Source organism: Centroberyx affinis, unplaced genomic scaffold, assembly GCF_046629955.1.
Source record: "Centroberyx affinis isolate AG114_WGS23_722 - 3 ecotype Tasmania unplaced genomic scaffold, CSIRO-AGI_Caff_v1 ptg007322l_1, whole genome shotgun sequence".
Taxonomy (NCBI): domain Eukaryota; kingdom Metazoa; phylum Chordata; class Actinopteri; order Beryciformes; family Berycidae; genus Centroberyx; species Centroberyx affinis.
This window is the reverse complement of record NW_027283698.1, coordinates 36,487-64,283: the sequence shown is the minus strand read 5'-3', so window position 1 is coordinate 64,283 and position 27,797 is coordinate 36,487. Positions and strand designations below refer to the sequence as shown.

Genomic DNA, 27,797 nt, shown 5'->3' with positions numbered 1-27,797 from the left:
CCCCCCCCAGTCCTACCCTTCCATCAGAAAAATGCCAATTTCAGTTCATGAGTGTAAGATAATGAGTGAGAGGTGACCACACCTTGTCAAAATATGGGAGCTTGTCCATACGAGTGTACCTTATTCTCTCTAAATGGAGTGTGTTTGTAAGGTCGCTAAGCCACATCTTTCTAGTGGGGGCTTATGTCTTTTTCCAATGCGTGAGAAGCAACTTCCTTGCAATGATGAGACTATAGGATAGGAAACATTGCTGGGCGTTGGTTAATTTTATAGCATCATCAGATACTCCTAGAGTAACAATGAGTGGGTCTGGTTCTAACTCTAACTAATATTAATTTGAAAATATTGATCCAATAGGTCTGAACTCTGGGACACAGAGCGAAGCTGTGGAGTAGTGTGTCGTCTGCTGAAAGGCATCTGTCACATGAAGGGGAAATCTCAGGATATATTCTGTGTAACCTCTCCTTAGAATAATGAAGACGGTGTACAATTTTAAATTGGATTAAACAGTGCCTTGCATTATTAGAGCATCGATGGATGTGCTCCAAGCTTTCTTCCCTTACTCCCTTACTTCTTTCTTCCAAGCTTTCTTCCCTTACTCCAATTTATTCTATATCCAGAGAAGGTCCCAAATGAATTGATTTTTTCTAGTATCTTTGGAATAGTAACTTCTGGCTGAATAATATATAACAGAACATCATCAGTATATAATGATATCTTATTTATAGATTTTTCTGTGTCATAACCATGAATTAGAGGGTCTGAGTGGATACTCTCAGCAAGAGGTTTGCCAGGGTGAAGATCAAGGGAGATAAGGGGCACCCCTGTCTCGTTCCTCTATATAGATTAAAACGGGGGGACAGCGTTGGATTTGTGAGGATTTGTGCACAAGGGTTGTTATAGAGGAGCTTGACCATTGAAATGAATTTTTCCCCAAATTTAAACCTTTTTAAGATTTCAAACAGATAGGGCCATTCGACTTGGTCGAATGCCTTTTCTGCGTCAAGTGACAGAATGGCTAGTTCTTCTCTCGGTCTGTCAGTAGAGTACATGAGTAATACCTATTCTTTTAGGGGTTTTTTTTGGTTTTGTTTTTTTTTTTGCTGAAGTTCAAAGCAAATGTCACTTTAGAAAACCTACCTACTGTATCTCTGAGTAACTTAAAACCCTTTTCACGCATAGAACCCATAAGATTGCCGTGTTAACTTTTCCGGCAGCACTAGCGGTTTCCCCTGTTCACACTGTAGCTACTGTCTGTAAAGTTTCCATGTGGAATGTCTTCACACATGATGGTCCTGGATAGGTGAGACGAGGCGGATTGTTGCGTTTAAGATATGCAACGTAAAATGTAACTTAGATTACAGGATTACAACTTAGATTACAAATGTTTATTTCTTTCATAGGAAAAAGGAAAAGCAACAAGATAACCAAGGATGAGGCCACCAGCTCCAAAGGTGAGGTATAGACACCATAGGTGGATTGTTTTGTTGTTGCTGATTTACTGGTAGTGGTACTGTTCACATTACTTCAGGAGGCCTGTAGAGTGACCTAACTTTCTCCAGTCTGTTCAGATTGGTGTTAGTCAGAAAGTCATATAGTTCTAATTGTCAAGATAGATTTTGTCCAGCAATAACATACTGTAAAGCTTGCAGGGCAGACTTGGTTGCATAACTAAATTCTCACCCAAGCTCATGATATCAAAATCATTTGGTGTATTGACCTATGAACAGGAACAAATAGAGAGGGAAAGATTGAGGACAGATTCTCCCCACCCTTCTCAAAGTTTGATTGCACCAACAGCAGACAAATCTGGGGATCGAGTAAGTGAAAATAAAGAAACTGGGGCAGAGGAGGTCTGTTCTCACGTACCTGTATCTCTTCTAGATCCATCCCCCTCAGAGGATTGTCTTTCTGCGATGGAGTCGGTCAGCACAGTTTTATCTGTGAGCGGAGGTGAACCAGGCAGGACCACTGAGTGCGAAAAAGAGGTTGCCGAGATGAAGAATGACAAAGAAGGCGATGAGTTGAAGGCAGATGAGGAAAGAGAGGACAAAAGCTTAGCGGAAACGCCTGTGAAAAGTTCTGTCAGTGAGGACACAAACATGGACACGACATGGATGGACTTGGAGATGGACATGGACATGGACATTGACACCGATGAGGACTTTGCCACAATGGAAGAAAATGAGGGAGATGGTGACTCAAGCAACTCAGCAGGATTGCCAGGTCTAAAAGATACAACAAAACAGCAGGAGGACAATAATCATATTAAGAAAGACACCACTCATAACATCGAATCTGGTAGATGTAAATTGCTGGATACCAGTGCCAATGACCTTGATGAGACCACAGGCATTGGTACAGAGGAACAAGAAGCTCAGATGAAAGAAGACGAACAGAAGAATTTGATGGACGAGGATAGCAGTGGTTCCTCCAGGCCCTTCATCTTAAATACAGGTAAAATAAAACTGAGTTTAGAATGTTATTATGTTAAATGCTATGCTTCCTAAGTGCATCTTAGTATTGATCTCAACATTTATTTAATCACCTTGTGCAGTAGATATGCAGGGATTTGTCTTGGCGATGATGCAGAGAAATATTGACAACTAATGAGTTGCACATTACATACTGAGACATGGTTCAATATTGATTCCTGATTTGTAATGATTCTTCTTATCTCTAAAAAATAAAACCTACATAACGTCTGATAGGAAAACCATGGTGGTGCGTCGTCAATCACAAATACAGGTTGCTTGCCAACTCATTACTTACTTCTGGTCAGGCTACCAGCCATGCACAACTTGGAGCAGATAACATTTCTGTGGTAACAGTGACATCTTCGATTGGTGGGAGCTCTCTGAAGCTTGTGGGTAGTGTAGTATTTCACATGGAACTCAGGAATCAAACATGGTTTCTCAACAACAAAACTGAAATGAGGTTGACTAATGGCCATGAACATATATAGTCATTTCACAATCTGATAGCTCATGGTTAGTCTACCTTACAACAATAAAAAGTTACATCACATTCCCAATTGGAAAAATGAATATGAAATTTACTTCCAGAATCCAATGTTTCAGCTCTATAAAGAACTGCTCATCTGGGCCTGGTAATGTACATCCTATAATGTCTTTTTAATAAAGTAGCCTATGGTCAAATGTCGGTGTTCCATGGAAAACTGGCAACTCCATTGCACAAACCAATTATTAGTGCCTTCAATAAAATAGTGTACTGCCATTGGAAAAACATGTAACATTGAAATACATAGTATGGAATGCCAATCCTGTAGTTGGTCCGCAGGAGTGGAGAGCAGGGTTTTACTTATTTTGTTTGTTTTGTGCCCATATTCACATGTTGCACATGTTCCTATAGGAAGGTATGACGCATCATCAGCTGTGGTGAATGGGATGAAAGAAGTCAGGCTGTTGATCCCAAAATTGAACATTGTGAGTATTCTATTTTTTGCTGTCCTCCTCCATGTAATAATTGTAAAAACTGCTTCATGGTATGAATTTAAACTAGCTTTACGTTCACACCACTAGCAACCACGTCGCTGAGCCGCTATGTGATGGCTGATTTGAGCTTGTGCATTCCTAGCTGTAGTACCTGTAATTTTGCAGCAATAGACAAGACCAAGCAATGTTACTGCATTTGTGTAAAGTAGTGGCCAAGTTTTCCAGGCTGACAACAAGGAATCAAGGAGACTTGGTGGTTAACAATGGGTAGTGTTTCTGTGATTGTAGAAAACGAATATGCTTCTGGTCACTGGTTTTCCAAGTCGTTTGCTGTGTGAACGCATGGCCAGAGATGAAAAGGGTCAAGAATAGAGAAGTTTAAACAATACTTTATTGTCCGTTTTCACTTAAGTATTGTCATCAAGTTAAACATCAGTTACAAACAGACATTCCAAAACAGACTTGCATTCTCTGTCCTAGGAGAAGTGGCAGGCTGCAAACCGGACATCCCAGGCATCGTCTTTGTGTAGCACAGTCAGTCCATCCATCTCTCCACCCCTGGTCAAGGAGAAGGATCAACCTATGCATGAAGAGTGCGACCAGGCTCTAACATCCTCTACATCCACAGCAAGCAATAAAGACAAGCCTAGTACTGCAAAGGTAGGGAACACACTTTTCCGTTGCACATGTTGTACTTTTACAAGCAAATGCAAAGCATGTACCTAAGGATATGGTATGAGGTAGATATGACGTAATGGTCTAAGTTGGTTGTTGTGTCGTGGTTTCCCCAGGAGACAAAATAATCTTCTCTCAAGGCATAAGAATGGTATAATATGAAGATCTTTATTGGCAACAAAGACCTGAGTTTTTCTGCAGAAGAACTGGCTTCATGCCAGATTACAATAGCTTTTATACACTTTGATCAGTATGACACCCCTTTAAGTTAACCACTTCTTCCCATGGGGTTTGTCCATAAGATCTCTCTCTATTCAGTGTCCCTTCTGGGGGGGGCTGAGCATCATGTGAGGATCGTACCATATTGATAGACAGTCTCCTGACGTTCCTATCAAGGTCTCCTCGTACCCTCCCAGACGTCTAGCGGCCTTGTGGGTTATCTGGGGCCTACTCGGAGCTGTTCATTCTGTTAGTATATGGCTTCTGAGATCTCCTGTTTTACAGGCCTTTAACTTGATCTTATGCGTATTAGGATATATGTTTACTCTATGTATTTATAAGCTATAAGCATGATTTTCTACTACATAATCCCCCCTTTGGGACTTCAAAAAGTCCCAACAAGTTATAATTGAATACAAATATTAACCCATGAGTATATACTAAAAAACAGAATACGCACAAAAAATTTGGTCATGAGTATATACCAAAAAACCGAATACACACAAAAAAATTAGGTCATGAGTATATACGAAAAAACAGAATGCACACAAAAAGTTAGGTCATGAGTATATACCAAAAAACAGAATGCACACAAAAAGTTAGGGCTGGGAGATGATTCAATATTATACACACATTGATGATGACAAGCAAATTCCACTTTTTGTCATCATGAAATTATTTTGAATTATCGCATCATCTGAGCTGAGTACGACAAGAGATGAGATGGGCTACAGCTTGACGTCACTCGCACAATCATTTTCCTGTCTGTTTGAAGTGGCTCTGTACTATAGATCAGTGGTTGTCTTGGTTGAGTACTGCTATGTTTGTTTTTATCATACAAGGTAGGTAATTACATTTACCTGGCACTCCACGTGTAAATCAGGCTCTGATGAGATTGCTAGAATGAAAACCAGCAGGGTGGTGGGTCCTGAGGACTGAGGATCATTCTTGCAGTGAATCTTGGGGCTTCCCATGCGTTCTTGTTGGCCAAGTCAACATCCGGTGCATCCTTGGTTGGCAAGTTAGCCTCCGGGATTTTCATCCCTCCATCCTCCTGTTCTTTGGACATTAGGTTGCATAAAATGCATCATGGAGGACACAAGAATGGAATTTGAGAAGGGACACCTACCTTATATTGGCTACACCTGGGGCACGAAAGGAGAAGGAAAGAGAGCAATGCACAAAGAGAGAGTTTGCAGAGGACCACCTTGAACACCTCAAAAAGGTGAAGATGACACTATTGGAGGTAGCTAACAGCCTGGAAAAAGATTTGAACAGCTTGGCAAAGTAAGCTGAGAGCAAATCAGGGCCACGACAAACATACTCAGGGAGAAAAACTCACAGAGCTGAAAGAGGTTGATGCAGAGTTGGAAAATAACTCTAGCACCTTCCATGATGTCCAGTTTTATCATTTTCTCTTTTTTGCTGTGTCATCGTCTCACTGTTCTGCTGTTGACAGGATGACTTAAAGATCGGTTCGGTCTTCTCTTTGACGGGAAACTCATCATCTCCAGCTACCGAAACGCAGACCACGCCCCCCCTCCTCCCCCCAGCCTTGCACATTGTCTGCTCCCACTGCAAGAAGAACCTGATGAAAGGACAGACGGCTTACCAGAGGAAGGGCTCTTCAGACGTCTTCTGCTCCACTTCCTGCCTCTCCGCAACACTGCCTCTGATCAAACCAGTCACCAAGAACTGCCACTACTGTTTTAAGTGAGTCTGTTTTTTGCCTTTCCATGCTGTCTTTATTTCATCTATCATTTTAAAGAAATGCATTTCATTTTAAGTGCGTATATGAGAAAGAGAGAGAGCAACCCAAAATTTAGACTGTTAAATACATGTTATTGTAATCTAGTTTAATTGTTTATATGGCATTATCATATGGAATTTAGGCTCAGTCAGTCCCTCTAACTGATTACCAGCCTGTGTCTAAACATCGTCACTGTATAAAAGTTCATGCCCCTTTTATATAGAGCTGAATAGTTTTCCAGATTTTGGATGTTTGCTTGATTTCCTCCCTCCCCATTCTCTCAGGGTGATAACGCGGCCTCAGGACATCATCCTGGCTCCGGTGGATGCTACCGGCACTATGAAGGAGTTGTGCAGCCAGGTCTGCCTGTCCTGCGTCAACTCCAAGTGGATTGACTCCACCAAGAAAATGTCACTTTGCAGCATGTGCAACCAATACTGCATTGTAAGGGAAAAGGGAACGGAAGCTAAATTTAATCTTTTTTTTGTTTTGTTTTGCTTAATAATTACATCAATGCAACAGTAATAATACATTTGGTCATTAAAGGTATTTGTTGAGGACTTTTCAAAACAGATAAAAAGTGTGATACAGACAAAACGATAAACAAAAGCCAATATGCTTGTTTGACAGTCAAGATTTTCATGATGTATTAATTCAATAGAACTTTATGGCTTATTCTGGGGTGAAGGCCATCTGTTGATATGATATGACACTGGAATTGAAAGTTTTAATTATAACATATATAAAATATATCTAAAGCTGAAAAAAAAAAATATTTATGTGATGATAAAAATCGAAAGGGTGTCCACTCGCTACGCCTATTATTTATATTTACAGGAATTAAAATGATTTTACCCTGAAGTAGCATACTGCTCCTTTGACATCCCTCCTGCAGGTCAAATGTGAGGTGATCCTGAACGGTGCTGTCCACAAGATCTGCAGCAGCGCCTGCTTTGTCCGCTTCGGCACCATTAAAAGCCCATTCCTGGCTAGCTGTGGGAACTGCGGCTCCTTCTGCCAGAACAAACCCCTCATGCTGAAGATGGAGGACGGCAACAAAACCCTCTGCACTGCAGAATGTCTGGCCAAGTTCAAAGAGGTATGGAAATCCAACTTCAAAATTGCACAGTGATGATGCAGCAGCAGAGTGATGGAAAACGGTGGTGAAATATGATGATAAGCAGAAAATATAGAAGAAATATAATCAACAGTCTGCAGGTGAAACAAAAAATACATCAAGGGTGTTGCACAAACATCACAACAATCAGCAAAACAAAAGGCAGGATAAGCTCTAGATACCACTTTAAGAATAAGTAAGCACTTGAATATTTGACAAAAGATACAGCTCATAAGCAAAAGAGAGAACAAAGTCCTTTATTTTGAAATCCTCCAAAAGGCAACATTGCAGCATCTTGGCCTGGTGATTGACTAACTGAAAGTTCTCAGGTTCAATCACCTCAACAGCCAATGCCTCCTATCAGTAGTTAAACATCCTGTCGAAGTGTCCTTGAGCAAAACACTGAACCCATACCTGCTCACTCATTACAAGTTGCACTGGATGAGACGATCATCTAAATGCCTAAATTGTAAAATGCCTTGGGTTGGACTGATCTTGTAATGTGTGCACATTGTCCCTTTTCTGTTTGTATTACTTGACAGAAAATCAAGACACCCCAGCCATGTACCATGTGCCAAGCTTCCCGGCTGATGTCGGACATGGTCGAAAACAAAAACAGCGAGGACGTGGTGGAACTCTTCTGTGCCACCAGCTGTGTGATGGCATGCAAGAACCAGACTGTCTGTGAATCAGGTATTGCAGTGGCTTTCTGTCTTGTGCCATTGAGGTCTAAGAGTATGCAGGGTTTCATTCCCCAGCTGATATCACTTGTTAGCAGTGCTTCAACCACAGAGAGGGGTGACTTTGTGAGTCCTGTGTAGTGTTTGATTGGTTCATACTGTGACGGCACATGATTAAAAAGGCAGAGGAGGTACTGAGATACAGGAACATTACTTGGTCAGGATAGAATCTCTGTCTATCCATGAATTAGAGCTGAACAATTAATCAAAATGATTAATGATTGTTCATATTGCAAATTGTGATATGACTCATAATATATGAACCATATCCCTGATGGTAGTATTGTGCATTTTTTCCTCATTCTCGGTGACAGGAGACAAGAAGTCCCCTGTTGTGAGTGACACTGAAGAGAAACCCAGTGTATTACCACAGCACACGGACGACTACCAATCAGAGGACAAGAAAGTGCCGGTAGATTTGGTGCAGCTCAGCTCGTCTCCATCTTGTGAAGCCACAGGTACAGGTGAGGGGAGTCTCCAGAGAAGGAAATTGAGTTCTTTGTCTGTTGACCACAAGGTGTGGTAAATCCCAAAATTCACCACACGCTTTTACCAGTTTACCAGCTAAGTAGGCTTTTAGAATAGCATAGGATCCCCAAAGGATGTTTATGTACCTGCTGAAATGGCAGGTACAAAAGACAAACAAAGCATAACCAAATATTTAGGAGCTTTGGCTCTAGGGGGATGAATGTTTCACTTGTTTAGCTTTTGTACCCATATTCATTATTCACAGTAAACCTGATAACATGTTACATTTGTGCTATAGGAACAGATGCCGGATGGAACGGGATAAAAGAAGTCAACCTATCAGTCCCAAAATTGGACATTGTGAGTATCCTGTTTCTTCCTCTGTCCTCTTCCATATAATAACTGCAAAAATCTGCTTCAAATTATGAATTATTAAAGTAAGAAATGTGGATTTCTCTTTGGTGGGGTTTTTGTAAACACTGTTTTTTTGTTTTGCCTCATGTTGTAAAATGGAAAAGTGTGTGATGTAAATATTATAGGTCACATAGCCCTAAAAGGCTTATCTCACAATACGATTTATGGGGTTCACGATTCGATACAACCACGATATAACATAATAAATAAAAGTTCAATGACAACAAAGTCTGACAGAATTAAAGCAGAATTATGCTTTATTTCTTAAAAAATATCATTACAAAGTGAAAATAGTTTGGGTGGAGAGCTTGTGAAGTTGTGATAGGAAAGTCATCTCATTTGTGATTACTACAGTAGCTAATAAAATGTAGCTAATATTGCAATTCATTGCAATCTGTCGTATTGTCACATATTGGTATTGCGATATATTGAATTTCGATGTATTGTCCCATCCCTTATAAACACAATAAACAGAAGAAGTCCCAGGTATGTCTTTTTAGACATCGGGTGTCAGGCCCTGTCTCACTGCAAGAGAGGGCATAAATAGGTTACTGACTCATCCAGCCCGTGCTCCAGCCACACTCCACTGCCACAGAAAGTTTAACATGAATTACAAGACAATTGTCAATTACAAGCATCACAATATTCTAACCAGACTGGCTTCCTCTGTCCTAGGAGAGTTTGCAGGCTCCAACCCAGACGTCCGAGACTTCATCTCCGTGTAACACAGTCGAGCCATCCCCCTCTCCACCCCCAGTTAAGGTGAAGGAAGAAGTCAAGGATGAGGAGTATGACCAGGCTGAGCCTAGTACAGCAAAGGTACGGCACACATTTCTTTTCACAAGGAGGTGGAAAGATGCACTGTTCTCTAAGTAAGCATAAAGCATGTGTCCAAGGATACAGTCAAACAAGGCAGAGATTCGAGATAATGGTCTAAGTTGGTCATATCCTTTGTCATCATACAGTTTATTTTTAATGATAATATCATCGGAGCTGAGTACATGTTTTCCAGCGTTCGAGCTTGATGTAAAAAAGAATGTTGATTTGAATGGGATTGTGGATGAACATGAACAAAGTCCAAACACTGTTTCACTATTCTGTTGTTGACAGGACGACATAAAGATCAGTTCGGTCTTCTCTGTGACGGGAAACTCCACATCTACAGCTACCGAAATGCAGACCGCGACCCCCCTCCTCCCCCCAGCCTTGCACATGGTCTGCTCCCACTGCAAGAAGAACCTGATGAAAGGACAGACGGCTTACCAGAGGAAGAGCTCCCCAGACGTCTTCTGCTCCACTTCCTGTCTCTCCGCAACACGGATCAAACCAGTGACCAACAACTGCCACTACTGCCTTAAGTGAGTCTGATAGAAAACAATTTTTTCCCTGCTTTTTTAGCACAGTTTTGAGGAATATACTGTTTTAAGTGTGTACTGTATACATAATTAGACAGTCAAGAGAAAGAAAGAAAGATTTAGATGGTTAAATAAATCCCAAATGTTGATGTTGGAGGAAAGGCATACCTCAGAGTTATGTGATCATCCATTTACACAGAGCTCATCCTAAAAGAATCCTGTTGCACAGATACTGAAACAGTAACCCAAGTCCTTCATCTGGATCAAAATTTGTTCTATTAATCGATAATCAGCCTGCATGTAAACATCGTCACTGTATCAAAGTTCATGCTCCTCATATAGCCAACTAAAGTTTTCCTGACTATGGATCTTTGCTCCTCCCTCCCCGTTCTCTCAGGGCGATACTGCAGCCTGAGAACATCATCCTGGCTCCGGTGGATGCTGACGGCACTAAGAAGGACTTCTGCAGCCAAACCTGCGTGTCCTCCTTCAACTACAAGAGAATCATCTCCACCAAAATACCCCTCCAGCCAAAAGGACCACAGTCACTCTGCAGCATGTGCTCTAGATACTGCATTGTAAGGAAAAAGGGAAAAAAATGAAAATTATATTTATTTTATATTTTTTTTATGATGACATCAATACCCACAGTAATGATAAACTAATAAAAGTAATGAGCACTTTTCAAAATGGATGAAAAAGTGTGTCACAGGCAATAAAACAATAAATAAACGCCAGTGTATTTGTTTGATGTTAAAGATTTTTTTATAATATATAAATTCAATAGCATATGTTTCAGAATAACTGTATTGTGGGGTAAAGGCCACCTGTTCATACATTACACTAAGAACAGAATTTGACCTTAATTGGCCACCTTGTCAAGTAAAGTTTTAGTTATAACATGCAAAGTATATCTAAAACTAAAAGGGAAATATTCATGTTAAGACGTATATATAAAGGTTGTACACACACACACACACACACACACACGTAAAGAGCCTTGTAACATATTGTCTCTATCATCTATATTATCTTTGTTTACATGAATTGAAATGATTTAACTATGAATTAACATACGCACTGCTCTTTTGTCGCCCATCCTGCAGAGCAAACATGAGGTGATCCTGAAAGGTGCCGTACACAAACTTTGCAGCAGCGTCTGCTTTGACCGCTTCCACAGGATCCACAAGCTGTCCATGGCTAAATGTGGGAACTGTGGCTCTGTCTGCCAGAATGAACCGCTCACGCTGAAGACGGAGGACGGCAACAAAAGCCTCTGCAATGCAGAATGTCTGGCCAAGTTCAAAGAGGTACGGAAATCAAAAATCATAATCAGCATCACTTAAGTCACAAGGACAGTAAATTTATGGGAAAATATACAGGAATTTGTCTTGGTGGGATTGGTACAGAGGCATATCAACATATGACACACATGGTGTAGGGACAACAGGGCCGCACATATAAATTATACAGTACTGGAGACCATACATATTACTCTACAAATATAAAACAAATATAAAGTCGACATCCTGTAACTGAAAGCTCTCAGGTTCAATCACCACAGCAGACAGTGCCTCCTATCAGTAGTTAAATATTCTGTCTTTCAGAAAAACATTGAACCCCTCCCTGCTCCCTCATTACAAGTTGGTCTGGATGAGCCGATCAGCCTAAAATGTAAAATGCAATGGGTTGGACTGATTTTGTGATGTGCCTGTTCTCTCCTCTGTTTGCATTACTTGGCAGAAAATCAAGACACCCCAGCCATGTACTGTGTGCCATACTTCCAAGCTGATGTTTGACATGGTCGAAAACAAAAACAGTGTGGATATAGTGGAGCTCTTCTGTACCAGCAGCTGTGTGATGGCATACAAGATCCAAAATGTCCGTGCATCAGGTACTGGACATTCATTTTGTCAAGACTGTGTCTCTTCTTCTCCCTCCACTTCCCCAACCTCTCTTTCTCTCGTCCTCTTTGTCATGGCTTACAAGATCCCGACTTTCAGTGAATCCGTTACTGCAGTGCTTCTGCCGTCTTGGTCAAGTCTCTGATTAAACCTCCTCCTTCTCCATAGGTGATCTGTTGTCTTGTGACAGCTGTGGTGAGGCCACGGTACCAGCCTACCACGTAGCCATGTCAGATACCTCCATCAAGAACTTTTGCACTCTACAATGTGTCACAGCTTTTCAGGTAATGCGGCCCACAGACTATACAACTCTTTCTAGTCTTTTCTAACTAAAAAGCCCTACAGTAAACTAAGGGATGAAATTTTGAGCAGTCGTCATGATGGCAAAAACTAGGAAAATAAGGTCCAGGTTGAAAACAACCAGAATTATCCATTGAACTACATTGTGAGACAGTATCTAGAATACACTGGATACACTGCCTTACCTGCCTTTTTAGGAGACCAGACCTGTAGGGCCTGGTATTATTCTCAAGTTTGGTGCCAATTCTCCTATGCTATAGCAGTATGCTATAGCAACTGTTTAAAGTTCAAAACTTTTAAAAGTCATTAAAAATCAGCCGTACGTGCTACGGCTTTGAAACTTTGACCAAAATGTAGGCCCAAGTGAGAAAAACCTTTTATATGCTGCAACCTAGTGCAAATTATGAAGTCCATCACTCTGATTTTTTCAAAAACTGTAAAACTAATTAAACCCAATTACTCTCACATTTTTTGTTAAATTTGCACCAAACTTGGTACACAGCATCTTCAGATTTAGGATTCGGATTTTTGATACATCAAAAACTGAGCCCACAGTGCATTGAAATGTTTTACTGTAAATGGTACATTAAATATTTTTCTTAATAAATCTGGCAATTTTTTCTGAATCGTCACAAAAATATTTTGGCAGACAGAGGACATGTTGTAGATTACATGTAAAATTTGTAATTTTGGCAATTTTTTTAATTCTGTGGTTTAAATAGAAATATTTTCAAAATGATTAAGTATGCATGGGAATTTTTTAAATCTTTAATATGCACTAAATCATTCTATTACTTTTTTTCTCCTGACTAAACTGTTTTGCCATTGTTTTAGATTTTATATAGACTTACAAAGAATTCTGAATGAAAACCAAAAAAAAAAAATGTATATACAGGTATATCTATATATCCCAAAAACTAATAAATGGCTAAATTGAGCCCGGTCACCATATTGCTGCTTGCAGCTGTAATCTTGATTATCATTGTATTTCCTTCACAGTCATCATTTAATCTGTGGTCGATACTGTACCTTTTTTGCAGAAGTTTTCAACCATTACACTTTATTTTTTGCTTTTCTGTGCCACAGGAGAAGTTAAAAACGACCCAGATGAACACCCCAGTAGCCCTGACCCAGATCCAGACCCCCACCCCCAACCAAACCCAGCCTGACGTTCCCAAAGCTCCAGCGAAACTGCCGTGCTCCCAGTGCTGCCAACTCATAACCACTAAACCTAACCTCATCCAGATCAAGGTAACCTGTGTGGGGGGTATTTTTTTAAGGAGAGTGGGCAGTCCACTCACCTTCAAAGGTTAGAGAAAATAGGGCTGGGGATTGACAGGAACCCATTGTGGATAGGATGGCTGACTATTAGCAATAATAGCAATAATAGTATCATTATCGTTGTTTTTTTGGCATATTAGCCTCCTGTCTTGAGAGCTGAAAAATTGTGACAGTTGGTGATGTTCTTACACTTGACTAAGTTCAAGCAAACTCTGTCTGTGTGTGCAGGACAAGCTGGTTTTCGTGTGTAGCTTGGCCTGTTGTCAAGAGTATAAGAAGGTCAAGTGTGTGACGGGCCTGTGTGAATACTGTAAGATCGAAAAGGTCAGCAGAGACGTCAAGAGGATCGACAACAAAGACTGCCACTTCTGCAGCGACGGTAAGAAGACTGGCAAAAATGTCCACAGGGCTAATGCAGTTTGCATTGGCGTATCAGAACCAAGGAGGTTCTTGTTGCGGCCCAGATGCAGCACAGCAGTATAAGCTGCTATACCAGCTCCATTATTGTTCTGTCCGCGGTCTGCCTGTTCTGTTGTGCGTATCTAGGATTTTACCTGTGGGTAAGTGAACACAGTTATCTAGTTCTGCTTATTGTTCCATAAACAACTCAAGTTGTACCGTGAGGAACATTAATGTACCATAGAGGAGTACTTATGTCTGTGGATAACGTCATTTCCAACATTTATTTAAGCGACGTCGGTTCATATATCCTCTATTTTGTTAATGACATGGTGATAAATGACTACAATAAGCAAAATATCCGACCCAAATGGACGGAACAGAAATGCAACCGGTGTAGCGGCCACATCACTGTCATGTCAATTGTTGTAAGCTTTGGATAGAAAGTGTTTATGGCCCAGTTTACAGTCATTTTGCCCAAAATTAGCTTTATTGATCCCTGGGGGGAAAGTGGGTCAATGCAGCAGCAAATCAAAGGCTACAGATACAAGGCTAAGTACAAAAGAGATTAAATATGGAGCATCATCATGATAATGATAATACAGAGTTTCTACTGGCTAACTTAAAGATTTACAGATGTATCTGGAATCAGATCAGATGTACATCCTATTGAACATCGACCAAATCCAGTCAAGAGATTAAGATCTAGAAATTGTGGAAATTGGAAATTGTGGAAATTGGAAATGTGAAATGTGTAGGGACCCTGAGCCTCTCCGGTCTCCCTTCCCAGGCTGTAATCTGCTGTATGAACACGACCTGGCCAAGAACTGGGGGAAACACTGTCGCTGCTGTGCCTACTGCTTCTCCATCTCCAAAGAGCTGGTGACGGGACAGTACGGAGGAACGACCGAGGAGTTCTGCTCGGACGACTGCATGTCCAAATACTCCATGCTCTTCTGCCAAGTAAGCAGAGGTGGAACTGAAAGATTTTGTGTGCCTAATCATTTCTTCAGGTCTTTGTTGCCAGGTGATGTCACCTTCTACAGAGATGTCAGGCTTCACCACAAATTTGAGTTTGGGGTTTAGTTACTCTTTAAGTAAATATTGGTGTAGATCTGTTCTGTTGCCCAATTGGACTCACCAGCTGGGCTAGTGCTCACTTTTCTGGACTCACCCGCTCCCTAAATTACTTGCTTGATTGATTGTGTTCAAAATTTAGTCGTTTACTTCACTGTAGAGCTTCACGTACCTCCAGTCGCAGGGAGTGCTGCTCTCCAACACACAACCACAGGACCAAAACAACAACAGTTGAACCCAAAAAGCAATTTAAAACACAACCTTGCAACACAATAACATTCACACTGCAGTTGCACATATCTTTAAATACCTATGATTTAACAATGACATTTCAGTTCTAATGGGTATGTAAAGCTCTACAGGGAAGTAAGTGACAACATTTTGAACACAATCAATCATCATGATGACTAGGAAATTAGGAAAATAAAGCCCAGAATGATGAAAATAACCATAACTATAATAACTTTCGCTCAGGTTGCCCAGTGTGACACCTGTGGTCGCAAGAGGAAACTGACGCAGACTCTTCCCATGCTGGGGGAGGTCAAACACTTCTGTGAGCTGAGTTGTCTGCTGCACTTCTGCAGCAGGAAGACGTTCACTCAGAACCAGGTAGTCACCAAAGGTACGTCTTGTTGCAGTTTTATATTTGGTTCCCCCGTTTTATTCCTTTTAAACCTGTTTGAATTCATGTCTGACTTTTTTAAATGATATCTCATGGGTCTGACCCCCCTCACCCCCCCCAATTTTAAAACATTCAAAAATGTTGTTTGGTCTCTCTCTCCCTTTCTGCTGCCTCTATCTCTTCGTCCCCTGGATCTGCAGGTAAATTGGAGGCCGCTCCTGTCATCACTAACATTGTCTCGCTTGCCAGCGCTCCAACCGGGCAGCCCAGTGCCTCTGCCAGCACTGCCCAGCAAGGTATACACACACATACACACACACACACACACACTCTTATGTATGTATGTATATTATATATTTGAGATATATACGAGAGAGAAAAAGAGAGAGAGATGGCGCATATACTCTAGATCAGTCGCTGTCCTAACTCCCAATTTCCCCCATGTGGACGTCAGTGTTTATTGTGCAGGTTTGCTCTTTTTTGCTGACTCATACTCTGTCATTGTCTCCACAGGCACTGTCCTCAACGTTGAGACAAAGATCCTTGGACACGTAAGTTGAGGGAATGAAAACAGGTTTATTTTGAAGCTTAGTCCCTTTAACCCACAAAGGAGGACTTCTGACCTGATTTGTAAAGTCCCTCCCTCTTTAGAGTCCCACTCGTGATAACTCGGTTAACAACAGTTGCAGTTGTCTATTAGAAATTAACAACTTTATTTAAACTCTGATTCTCTAGACACACCTTGAGCAAGACACTGAATGCTCCAAGGCCGCTGTTTCATAGCTGACCCTCCACTCTGACTGCAGAGGGGGGGAGAGCAGAAAGAGAGTTTCATAAAGAGTCAACTGAGTTACTCTGAGCAAACAGTTGTTTTTTGTTTCGTTAGGTATTTTCGAGCACAAGAGTCATTATTTCTTTTATGATGCTGAAGTGTTAGCCTGGGGGAGTTCAGATGTGCAGGTGCTCCTATCGCTTAGAAACTTGGAGGTTAGGTTATTTCCTTGGAGAATAATGAGTGTGAATGAAAGAGTATGTTCAACAATTGTTACTGGTTGGCATAATGAAGAAGTAACCTTTAACCAATGTTAGTGATATAAATTACCTGAATTATCATAAAACATGAATATTCAACACTAGTTTGTCTTGGCTTCCAATCTGCATCTTGAATAAACTGTCGAACTACCAGCTCTCTTGTTCTTGAGATTTCTTCAACAGTATTATCATTATTGCTGTTATTATCTGTCTGTCCTTCAGGCCAGTACTCAGACAGATGCTCCTCCTCCTCTTTCTCCTCCTCCCAAAGTCCTGAAGAACAAGGCCCTGCTCTGTAGACCGTTGGTCGAGAACAAGGGGGTTTCCTGTACAACAGAGACAGCCGACACCGAAGCACAGACGGGTAACAAACACACACACACACACACACACACACACACACACACACTTTTTTTTACTGCTTTGTTGGGTTCACTTTATTCACCAACTACAAAAATGTAGAAATTTGTTGCAGTTGCGTTGGTGTAGAGACGTATTGGCAACCTGCATAGCAACACAGTACAAACTGACACACATTGTTAACAGTCTGTCTGCTGTGTTGATGGACAACTAAGGAGACAGCAGTATTTTGCCAGCTGTATTTGGTCTTGACTCTTGAATATCAGCAAATATGAGCCTGCATCCCTCTCCATGACCACTGATGTTTAAAACTGTGTGCTACCTTTACATTTTATAAGAACATGTGCATTCTACATTAACACATACATGCAGATTAAATACTTGCTTTGTTATCTTCTTAACTGAGTATAGTATCTTTGCCTGCGGTGAAATATTTACTCCATCGCAAATACTGCACACACGCACACACACTCCTGGTTTCAGCGCTCTGATATTGTCTCTCTCTCTGTCTGTTCTCTAAAGATGACCTCTTCCCCAAAGTCATCGTCCTGCCTGTCCCAGTGCCGGTGTTTGTTCCATTGCCTATGAGCATGTACACCCAGTACATCCCCAAACTCCTGGGCCTGCCCATACCGGTATGTGCAGCACCTCGAACATCCCTGATGTTCTTTGGACCTGGATTTAGCCAAGGGAGATACTGGGGAAAAAAATCTGAAATTAGAATGTGTTATTGCCCTTTATTATAGAACAGTTGAGGGAAAAAATTAAAGATATACTTAAATCAGAGAAATCCTTCTTTCTCAAGCTTTGGGACCCAAGAGGGTGGTGTCCCCGCAAGAGCAGAATTTACATTTATTTTCATCATCCTGAACCCTGGGGTGTCTTCTCAGGTTAGGGTCTCAGACTGTGTTTTTTCCCAATCTATGTCTGTCCCAGCTGCCTGTGCCCATGTTCCTTCCTGCGATGCTGGAGCGCATCATGGAAACCGTCCAGGAGATGAGCGAGAAGATGCCCTCTGACCCCTCTGACCCCTTCGAGGCAGAGCTCATCCTCATGACTGAGATGGCGGCTGGGCAGGACGAGAGGGATGAGAAGAAGAAGGACGGGCAGAAGGATGGAGCAGTGGAGAAAGAGAGAGACAGGCCAGAAGCTCACGCCCCGGATGGTAAGAACTTTAATTTCAAGACATGAATTGATTATGCTGTTATATGACTGTGGACTATATGACAATAGGCTGTCAGGGCCAATGTCACTTTTTCACGTAGTGATGTTGAGGTTTTTCCATCAGTGTAATATTTTGAAATTAGTATTTAGCTTTTGCAATGTAGCCATCAACTAGAACAACAAAATCATTGAATATGAGGCATTGAGAACAAAGCTCAGCCAAGTCAGTGGAGGAAAAGAGACGAGCCTGAAGTGACACACACACACACACACACACACACACACACACACACACAAACACACACACACACAGCCCTACAGCTCACACACCGTTCCCAAGAGGCAGTGAGTGAAGCCCTTTCTCTTCTTTTAAATTGTTTTAAGTTAGTGAAAAGTGTGGCAAGGCTAGTTTGGCCTGTGTTTTTGAGCGCAGTTATAGGGAATTTTTTTTTACCTGAAAACAATGTTGTTCTCCCCAAAATGCGAACCAAATTTCACAGAAAGCCTCTAAGCCAGTGTTCACCAGACATGTTTTCTATCCCGTTTAGACATTAAGACGAGTTGACACAGAGCCATTGTATTCAGTGTTTCTGTGTCCTCTGGGTGTGGACACTTTGACGCTGCATATTGTGTACACTTTATTGTGTATCTATACACAATAAAGAAATAGCAAATTAATATATGATTTCTTATTTATTCAATCTGGGAAAATTTCAGTTTCCCCGATTGAAACCAACGAATGAATGTCGACAGTCTTTTTTCCTGTGAGCAACTAAAGTGAGCAAGTTTAAAAGTTACACAAGTGACTATAAGGACAACAAGGTTTATACGATATGACTTTATTGTCAGATTTCTCTGAAATTTGTCACGCATCATAGCAGCTCATTGATATCATTGATAAAACAGTAAGCAAGTCTGATTCAAGGAAACCCCGCTATCACTTCAGAATCCAGCACTGAGTATGTCACGGATTCAGAGCAAGATGCAATTCAGGATTTTTTAGAAGATGATTCAGGAAGAGAAGAACACCTTGCAGATACAACACACAAGTTTGTACAGTACTTTTTGCACCTTGACCTTTATATTTAGGGCATCTGTGATGAAAAATAAAAAGAAACATATTTTTTTCTATGCCCTTGTGAAAAGGATTTTTTCCTGGAGTTCAGCAGTGTGCGGATTCTTCAAGTCTGGCTACATTTCTTACAACCCACACTTCTTTATATTTACACAGTTACACGAATATAAAGTATCTCTGTGTGAGCACACTGTGCTCTAAGGAATTTGGGAGGTTGTTATTCCGGGATAGAAACAGAGAAGGACTTTTGCTTGTGTCTTTGAGTCAGCCAGAATAATGTCAGCCAGAATAATGAGATTGCTGTTGAAGAAGAAACAGCTGTAACTCAAAGTAGACAGGAGATACACGAGTCCTGTAATTATTGGCTAATGTTAGACTGAGGAGATCACCAGCCAATCAGGATACGATGTGTACTTTGTCTGGTAAATATCTAGTATAAGAGAGAGTGCAGAGAATGTCTTGCTTTGAGACTGTGACGATAAACCTCTTACCCCTCGTCCAGTCATCTCACTCTCAGTTAAAGAACCCAGGATTTCTTTTAAATCCAGCAACTGGTGATGAGGATGGGATAGTTCTAGACTAAAAGACCCAGTAGTTCCCTCAACTGCACACAAAGGTAAGGACTTTGTTTCCTTATTATTTTGTCTGCTTGTGGGTGGGATTGGTCTGATCCCTATTGCCCCAAACTAGCGTCAGGAAGTGGGAGTGGGATTGGGAGTTTGATGAGAACGGGGATTTGGACAGTATTGGGTGGCGTTAGAAAAGGGTTTGCGTGAACCTTTTATGAGAAAACCCCCAACTGGACAAAAGTTGCATCCTGTGTTCAGAAGTCCCATGAATTGGTGGACGACTGGTATGAAAGATTCAGGTTGGTGTGAGATGACTCCTCGGGGTTGAGTGGGCTTGCAGGGAGCGAAGTAAGTAAAATCACTGTGGGGAAATGGGTCACTGAGTTTTCCTAAAAACCATGACTTTAATAGGGAAGCCAAGAAAACAGGGAAAACTATTTTTAAATTTGACCCCAGAAAAGCAATCCCTGCTCCTTGGGATGGTGGTGAGACAGTGACAGACCAAAGGAAACTGCACCCCCAACAGATGTGGAAAGTAACTATGTACATTCACTCAAGTACTGTACTTTAAGTACAGTTTTAAGGTACTGGCACTTTACTTGAGTATTTCCATTTTGTGAGACTTCATACTTTTACTCCACTACATTTCAGAGGGACATATTGAACTTTTTACCCCGCTACAGCAGCTGTAGCTACTAGTTACTTTGCAGAATAAGGTTTTACATGCAAAACATACAATAAGATCATAAAATATGTTGCACTGTTAGAGTTTAAACTCCCCAACAGTATGTGGAGCAGTTAGACCGACAACATCAAAATACTTCTTACAGGTTAATGCATCAATAATTTAACACTCTGAAAGAATGAGTACATTTACTTTTGATACTTAAGTAAATTTTACTGCTAATACTTCTATACATTTGAATGCAGAACTTTTACTTTTAATGAAGTATTTTTCCATTATGGTGTTGCTGCTTTTTACTTAAGTAAAGGATTTGAGGACTTTTTCCACCACTGCCCAACACACACTGACTTGGGGAACCTCAGAGCTATTAAGGCATTTACTACACAGAAGGCCGATGGGTTAATGGGTTCAGTGTCAGTGGCTGAGCACACATGCATTCCCAAGTAGGACTTTCTTTTAGATCCAACACTTCTCATGTCTCCATTTTCCAGACCACACCAGTAACTACAGTGATGACTTGGACACAGACGACCTGGCCAGCTTCCTCAACAACTGGGAGGACCCCCCCTCTGACGCCGGCTTCAGGTCACCCAGTCGACCGTACGCCCACGAGAAGCTCCGCCCAATCTTAGACGTTCCTGTGGGCATGCCCAGTGAGCCTTATTCTGAGCCCCCGCCTTCAGTCCCGCCTCCCATGGACATCGAGGCCGACGTTACTGTTGGTGAGAGGACGAGTTGTACAGATTTGGTGTTTCCTCACTTATTTTATGTGTTCCAAGTCTGTCTGATGTTATTGAATCTTTACCTAAAAAAAAGATATAGAAAGAGATATTCCTTGCCAGTAACGTAAGACACATGTGAGGAAGTAAAAGCATGGATTCCCCCAAAAAACTGTGACCCTGACGAAGACCAGTTCTTATGTGTCTTATGTTACTGGCAAGGAATATCTAATATTTTTTTAAGTATTGTTGCACCTGCTAACCATAGAGCACCTGTTTTTGCTGTCCTCTACTACCTCAGATACAAGAAGCGCTCCTTTCTTATTCTTTTTTCAAGTTATTGAATCTTTGTCTGATGTTTGATCTGGTGTCATTGGCAGAAACTCTGGAGCTGATGGCCCAGCTGAGAGAGCAGCCCCAGCGCCCCCCCAGCCCTCCGCCTGCCGCTTCACGACGACGACAAGCTCACAGGAAAGCCAGGGACAAGAATAAGGTAACAAACCTCCTGGGGAAGGAGTTTAGATGCTGCTCATGTCTCCAAGAGTAGAATCTGTTTTATTTGCAGAAGAGAAATTTGGGGTTTAGATACTGCTAATATGTTAAGTTATGCCTAACGTGCCCAAAATGAAAGTAGATTGGATTTGCACAATATCAGTATTTGTCTTGCCCTGATCTTATCTGTGGTGTAACCTCCTCTCCCCTCTCTCCTCTCTATCCTGGGGTCGTAAGTCGAAACAGTCGGCTAAGACAGCTGAGGCAGTGACATCTCAAAAAGGCTGTTCCAACAAGGCCGTGTCCAGGGAGCCCCCCAAACTGAAGAGTCAGTACGGAATTGATGCCTGGAAGAGCTGGATCCGGTGGAGGGAAACCCAGCCCAACCTGGACCCTGTTCCTGGTACATGAATAACTGAGTTAGCTGGATAAGTTTGTTGACAATTTTACATGAGCCTGGGACTTGTGTTCTTTGAAGCAAGCTTAAGATTTAGTCTTAATTTGTCACCAGAACAACATGCAGAAAAGCAGGCTTAGAGTTAGCCAGGCTTTTTTAAGCACTTTTCCTGAGAGATGTGACAATACATCAAGGCGCTAATATAATTAGACAAACTTTGGGCGCCCCGGTGGCTCACCGAGTAGAGTGCGTACCATCTAAGGCTCAGTCCTTCCTGCAGCGATCCGGGTTCCAATCCGACCCGCGGTCATTTGCTGCATGTCCTCCCCTCTCTCTCTCCCATACCTTCCTGTTTATCTCTCACACTGTCCCTATCTAATAAAGCATAAAAATGCCTAAAAGAAAAAAGAATTAAACATAAACATAATACATAAAAGAATTAGACAAACTTTTTGAAGAAAAGGTGCATGGAGAGATCTTCATGGTCCTTTGGTGTTTGAAAGATACAGGTTTTGTTGAGAAGGGATTATTTACACCTTATCAGTTTGAAGAATAGTTTTATATTTAATTTTGACTTGCTCTCAGATTCTCTTTGGGCCAATGCCACTGGCTCTGAGAATGGAAGTCAAAAGAAATTATAGTCTGTGAGCTCATTACATTTTGAATAATTGTCACAATGAAAAGTATTCAATACCTATATACATTAATGCATTATAGGCTATAGATGCAATTTGAAATCGCCTACTTGCACATTGTATTTATCGGCTATTTTCTGCCACAATTGCTGTAATTTTAGAACATTTGGCAGTGTTGCATTTCATAGATATGTTTTTATTCCTCATTGTCTTCATGAGCTACAGTAAAAAAGGGGCTTCCTTTTTGGCCATGTTGCCTTGCCAGCCAATCATGTGATTGGTGATCATGTTTTTGACTTTCTGCTCATGTTCATGGAAGTTAGCTGGAGGATTAGCAAGATCATTTGAAACACCAGGCATTACATAACCTTTTATCTTTGTCTTAGCTCGTCCCATGGAGTTGAAGGAGGATGTTCTTCGCTGCACCACAGCAGAGCTGAGCTACGGCCTCTGCCGCTTCATCACCGAGGTGAAACGACCCAACGGAGAGCCATACTCACCTGACAGCTTGTTCTACCTCTGTCTCGGCATACAACAGGCAAGACAGACAACACTGTGCACACAGGCATGAACATCCATATGATGCACACTTGCCACATCAGGGTTAGAAATTAACAGGGTTTTTTGTTTGTTTTTCAGAAGGCATTTTTGCCCCCTTGATCTTATTTTTAAGGGCATTTTTATTGATTTATTTATTATCTGTCTGACTGTAACCTCTTGTCTCTCTGTAGTACCTGCTTGACAACGGGTGCATGGAGAACATATTCACTGATCTGTTCTACAGCAAGTTCTCCATGGAGTTCACCAAGATGCTGAAAGATTTCAAACCCAAAATCACAGCCAGTGGTAAGAGATCATCCACCTCTGTTTTCGTCTTTCCAACAATATTTTGACTCTTAATCTTTCAGTCTGTGTCTCTTTCCGTCAATCTCTCACACACAAATGCACCCACAGGTACTTTCCTTGCTAGATTTTTAACAGAACCTCCTCCTCCTCCCCCCTCTCTCTCTTTTCCCTCTCCCTGTCCCTCCCTCTGCAGGCTACGTCCATTCCCGTGTGGAGGAGGAGTACCTGTGGGACTGCAAACAGCTGGGGGCCTACTCCCCCATCGTCCTCCTCAACACCCTGCTCTTCTTCTGCTGCAAGTACTTTGGCTTCACCACAGTGGAGCAGCACCGCCAGCTGTCCTTCGCCCACGTCATGCGCTGCACCAAGACCAGCGCCAACAACACCAAGACCACCTTCCTGCGCTTCTACCCTCCCATATCCATGGAGGAGCAGCCGCAGACAGGTACGATTAGGGCCGGGTGCCAAAAAACATTACCTGTTAGTACTGCATGTCATCCCTCCTCTCTGCCTCACTTTCCTGTCAATCTATACTGAAACTATCAATAAAGCCACAAAAGCCCTAGCTATGACACACTAATGCTGCTGCTACAATCCCTAAATGGTCTAGACTCGACCTGTTCAACTAGTGATATTTCCTGTGAGGCTTCCAGTGAACATAAATACGGACAATATAAGAAAACATTGAATATAGTCTAATGAAAATTCTGGGGTCGTTAATATTTCCTATTTCTCTCTACTGTAAAAAGTAACATAATAAAGGCAAAAGACAAAAAAAACACATATTGATTATTCAGGATTTAAGTGGTATCCAGTTCTCTGTACCTAGAGCAAATAGTTGGCTAGTTCTTTAAAACTCTAGACTCTGCCATTTTTTAATGTATTTACTATTCGCTGAAAAAGGTTGAGCCCACCCACTACAGCAGAGTACTGTGTGTCACAACTGTCAATCATTCAGTCAACTTTACCTCCCTCGTCTATACCTTAGCAGCTGATAGATCCCTGTCCAATAATAATGTAAGGCGATGGTTAGAAACATGTTCCAAAATTTCTCTCGTGGTCAGAAAGGAGGAAAATTGCTGATGAAAATCACTGTTTTCACTGCTTCACTTGCTTACTCTCCCCCCATCTTTCTTGGCTGTTTCCTCTATATCTACCTAATAAAGCAGAAATGCATTAAAAATCTGCATCACACACATGCTTGTGTTATTGTATTACTTCAGATTTAGGGGTATGTGGCAAGGCAAGGCAGCTTTATTTGTATAGCACATTTCATACACTGAGGCAATTCAAAGTGCTTTACAGAGTAATAAAAAATACAGTAAAAGATTACAATTAAAAAGGCAAAAGTACAGACAAGAGATACAAACGATAAAAGACTTAAAAAGTAAACTAGTGCAGTTCAAATCAAGTGAAATAGAAAGATAAAAGAACACAACAAATATTCTCACTTTTAGATGCACATTGTGAGTGAACGCATATGTTTTTCTTTAATTTTCTTATCCCCTGTCCTTCCTGTGATATGTGTGTGTGCTTGTATATGCTCTTCAGATGCAGATGGTGTCCCGGCCAAGAAGCGTAAGGTGGAGAGTAAAGAGGAAATCCTGGAGATGATGGAGGACAGTGAGAACCCTCTCCGCTGTCCGGTCAGACTCTACGAGTTCTACCTTTCCAAGTGGTGAGAGCATCACCCCCCTTCTCTCTCTCTGTGGCCGGTCCAAGTTTTAAGCTTTGCGCTTTTATGCCTCCTTAAGTTTAAAATTGTACTATTGATAAATGTTTTTAGATTGAAGTCGCTGATAGCCAAGATTTTGTGCCGACATTCAATATCTTGAAATTTGATCATTTTTATGCCAAAAAAATCCAAAGTACATAAAAGTATTCAGTGTTCATTTTTTCTTGTCATGGTGGAAAAGCCTCTGAAACAGCATTTAGGCCAGCAGCATGGGACACTAAAACTCTCCATTGAAACCCAGACTAATGAAAACTGCACCTTTTCGATGGTAGAGGAAAAATGTATTTGCAAAAAACTGAATTGAACAATTAATCATTAATTAAATTTGTAAAGGAAATATAATTTTGTTTATAAACGTTTAATGTAGCTGTGGTCTGAGAGAAACCTCCATCATATCAGAAGTTGACAACACCGATTGGCCGATATCTGATACTTAATGAAAGACTAATAACGGGCTGATATATCGGTCTAACCTGGTTTCTGTGCTAAACCATGTGTGCTAAACCAAATTTCCCTTATCGAACCTCACTGATACAGGTCGGTCTCCCTGATCACTAGGCTTCCTCGTTGACGCTAACATCTTCCTGTTCCCTTTTCTCTCTCTCCATCCAGCCCAGAGACGATCAAGCAGCGCACCAACCTGTTCTACCTTCACCCAGAGCGCTCCTGCGTTCCCAACAGCCCCATGTGGTTCTCCTCCTCCCCGCTGGACGACAGCACCATGGAGGCCATGCTCATCCGCATCCTCACCGTCCGAGAGCTGCACGTCAAGACGGGGAAAGAGGGAGGGGGAGGGAGGCAGCAGACGCCAAATAACCCGCTCTTTATACCTGACAAGGAGGACGAAGAGGAGGATTCAGAGTGATGAAAAGAGAAGTGACCTTTTTTGTGTTTGTTTTCGGAAGATTGCGTTTGAATTCGGGCATCAGCTTGTGGTGAAAGGTGTGTGGAAATTGATTCAAATGCACATTTAAACACGTTCCAATTAACAGAAATATACACAACTACAATGTGCTGAAATGCAAAGAAATTCAAATCAAACCTAATTTCCCACATGTTTAGCAGGATTTGAAGACGCACATGTTTATTGTTGTTCTTGAGGACTGACATGTTAAGACTATGCCAACCTTTCCCCAGATCAGGGTGCATCTCCCTGTTACGCTACCTCGCAAATAATTTGACTTCTAGGTTTCAGTAGAGACTTTTCTCATGGTTTCACTGTTGTTTCAGAGGCCTTTCCACTTTGCCACAGAAAAAATATTCTGAGGGTCGGACTAGTTTACGCACACAACTCCTCATTTGTATTATGTGTCAAGTCTTTGGGTTCCCTTTTGTATTGTGAGCTCTCGTCACTTGAATGTTCAGTGACTGCAGATTTGACTCAGGATTTGATGGTCATTTTTTAGTTTTTTTAGTTTTCATATTTCCTTTTTGCCTCATTATTCAAAATGAGAAACAGACCAAGATTGTTGATCAGTTGCATATTAACAGTTAGTGGGAGGAAGAATGAGATGATTGGTTAGTTTGATTTCAATCCAGAACGTAACCCCTCATTGATATTTACTCAATTTGAACCAAAGAGTCTCGAGTCTTGATTTGAATCTTTATGATCGACATGCTGTGTTATGTATTTGAAAATGAGATTTAAAAAAAAGAAATGTAGAAATGCTGCCCCCTACTGTTCTGTTAACGTACATCTTGGCTGTACACCTTTACTTTGAGTCTTCAGAGTCTGCCTGGAAATGTTCTCAGAATATTTTTCTACTTCTTTTTGAATAAAAAGTTTTATGGTTTTATTGTGGATGTCTTATTAGCGATGAGATGTGAAACGCGGAAAAATTTTCTCTGAAACGTTTAGCGAAGTTCAGATCAGGAGAAGAACAGGAGCCGTCTGACTATAAAAAGTATCTGTTTTTATTCAGCAGTATTACACTGTATAATGACTAAATATAAATATGACGTTATTAAACTTACCATCAGCATTCCTCTCAGAGGTTTGATGCACAGCTGAAGTCATTTTCAGAGGAAGACATTTTTGATTTACTTCCTCTTGGCTGGTAATAATTTCAGAGTGCTGATGGCCCAAGGTTCGACAAAACACTTTAAAAATAAGAACAGTTTTCACACATTACCCTGTGATGGCTGAGCATCACATTTTAGGTTTAAACTTCTTTATTCTATTTTTGACATAAGTCTATCTGTGTATCTGCGACAGTCAAACAACAGGATATATCAACAGTTTAATCATTTAGATTGAAGAACTTCAGAAATTGTCCAGTGTTCCTCTGTTAGTTTCACTAAATAAAAAATGA

General features: G+C 41.2%; 1 protein-coding gene across 1 annotated transcript; it reads left to right on the top strand.

Annotated features, from left to right (window-relative positions):
- The first annotated feature begins 1,991 nt into the window (after positions 1–1,991).
- On the top strand, positions 1,992–27,269 carry LOC139639470 (zinc finger MYM-type protein 4-like). Its single transcript, XM_071513571.1, has 25 exons — positions 1,992–2,457; positions 3,373–3,446; positions 3,936–4,115; positions 5,809–6,062; positions 10,591–10,771; positions 11,300–11,503; positions 11,937–12,087; positions 12,266–12,381; positions 13,484–13,648; positions 13,907–14,057; positions 14,868–15,040; positions 15,629–15,776; positions 15,977–16,072; positions 16,290–16,327; positions 17,031–17,172; positions 17,691–17,803; positions 18,105–18,333; positions 21,153–21,383; positions 21,761–21,873; positions 22,110–22,275; positions 23,291–23,442; positions 23,636–23,750; positions 23,944–24,195; positions 25,302–25,428; positions 26,098–27,269. The coding sequence occupies exons 1-25, from the start codon at positions 1,998–2,000 to the stop codon at positions 26,348–26,350; spliced, it is 4,284 nt and encodes a 1,427-aa protein (XP_071369672.1). The 5' UTR covers positions 1,992–1,997; the 3' UTR covers positions 26,351–27,269.
- Positions 27,270–27,797: the final 528 nt, after the last annotated feature.

What these genes read in the sequence shown, in the direction of transcription:
- LOC139639470 (XM_071513571.1), top strand. Translation starts at nt 1,998, where the DNA reads ATGAAGAATGACAAAGAAGGCGATGAGTTGAAGGCAGATGAGGAAAGA. An exon ending in ACTCCATGCTCTTCTGCCAA is followed by an intron (nt 15,041 to 15,628) that starts GTAAGCAGAGGT and finishes ACTTTCGCTCAG; the next exon opens with GTTGCCCAGTGTGACACCTG. An exon ending in CAACCTGGACCCTGTTCCTG is followed by an intron (nt 22,276 to 23,290) that starts GTACATGAATAA and finishes TCTTTGTCTTAG; the next exon opens with CTCGTCCCATGGAGTTGAAG.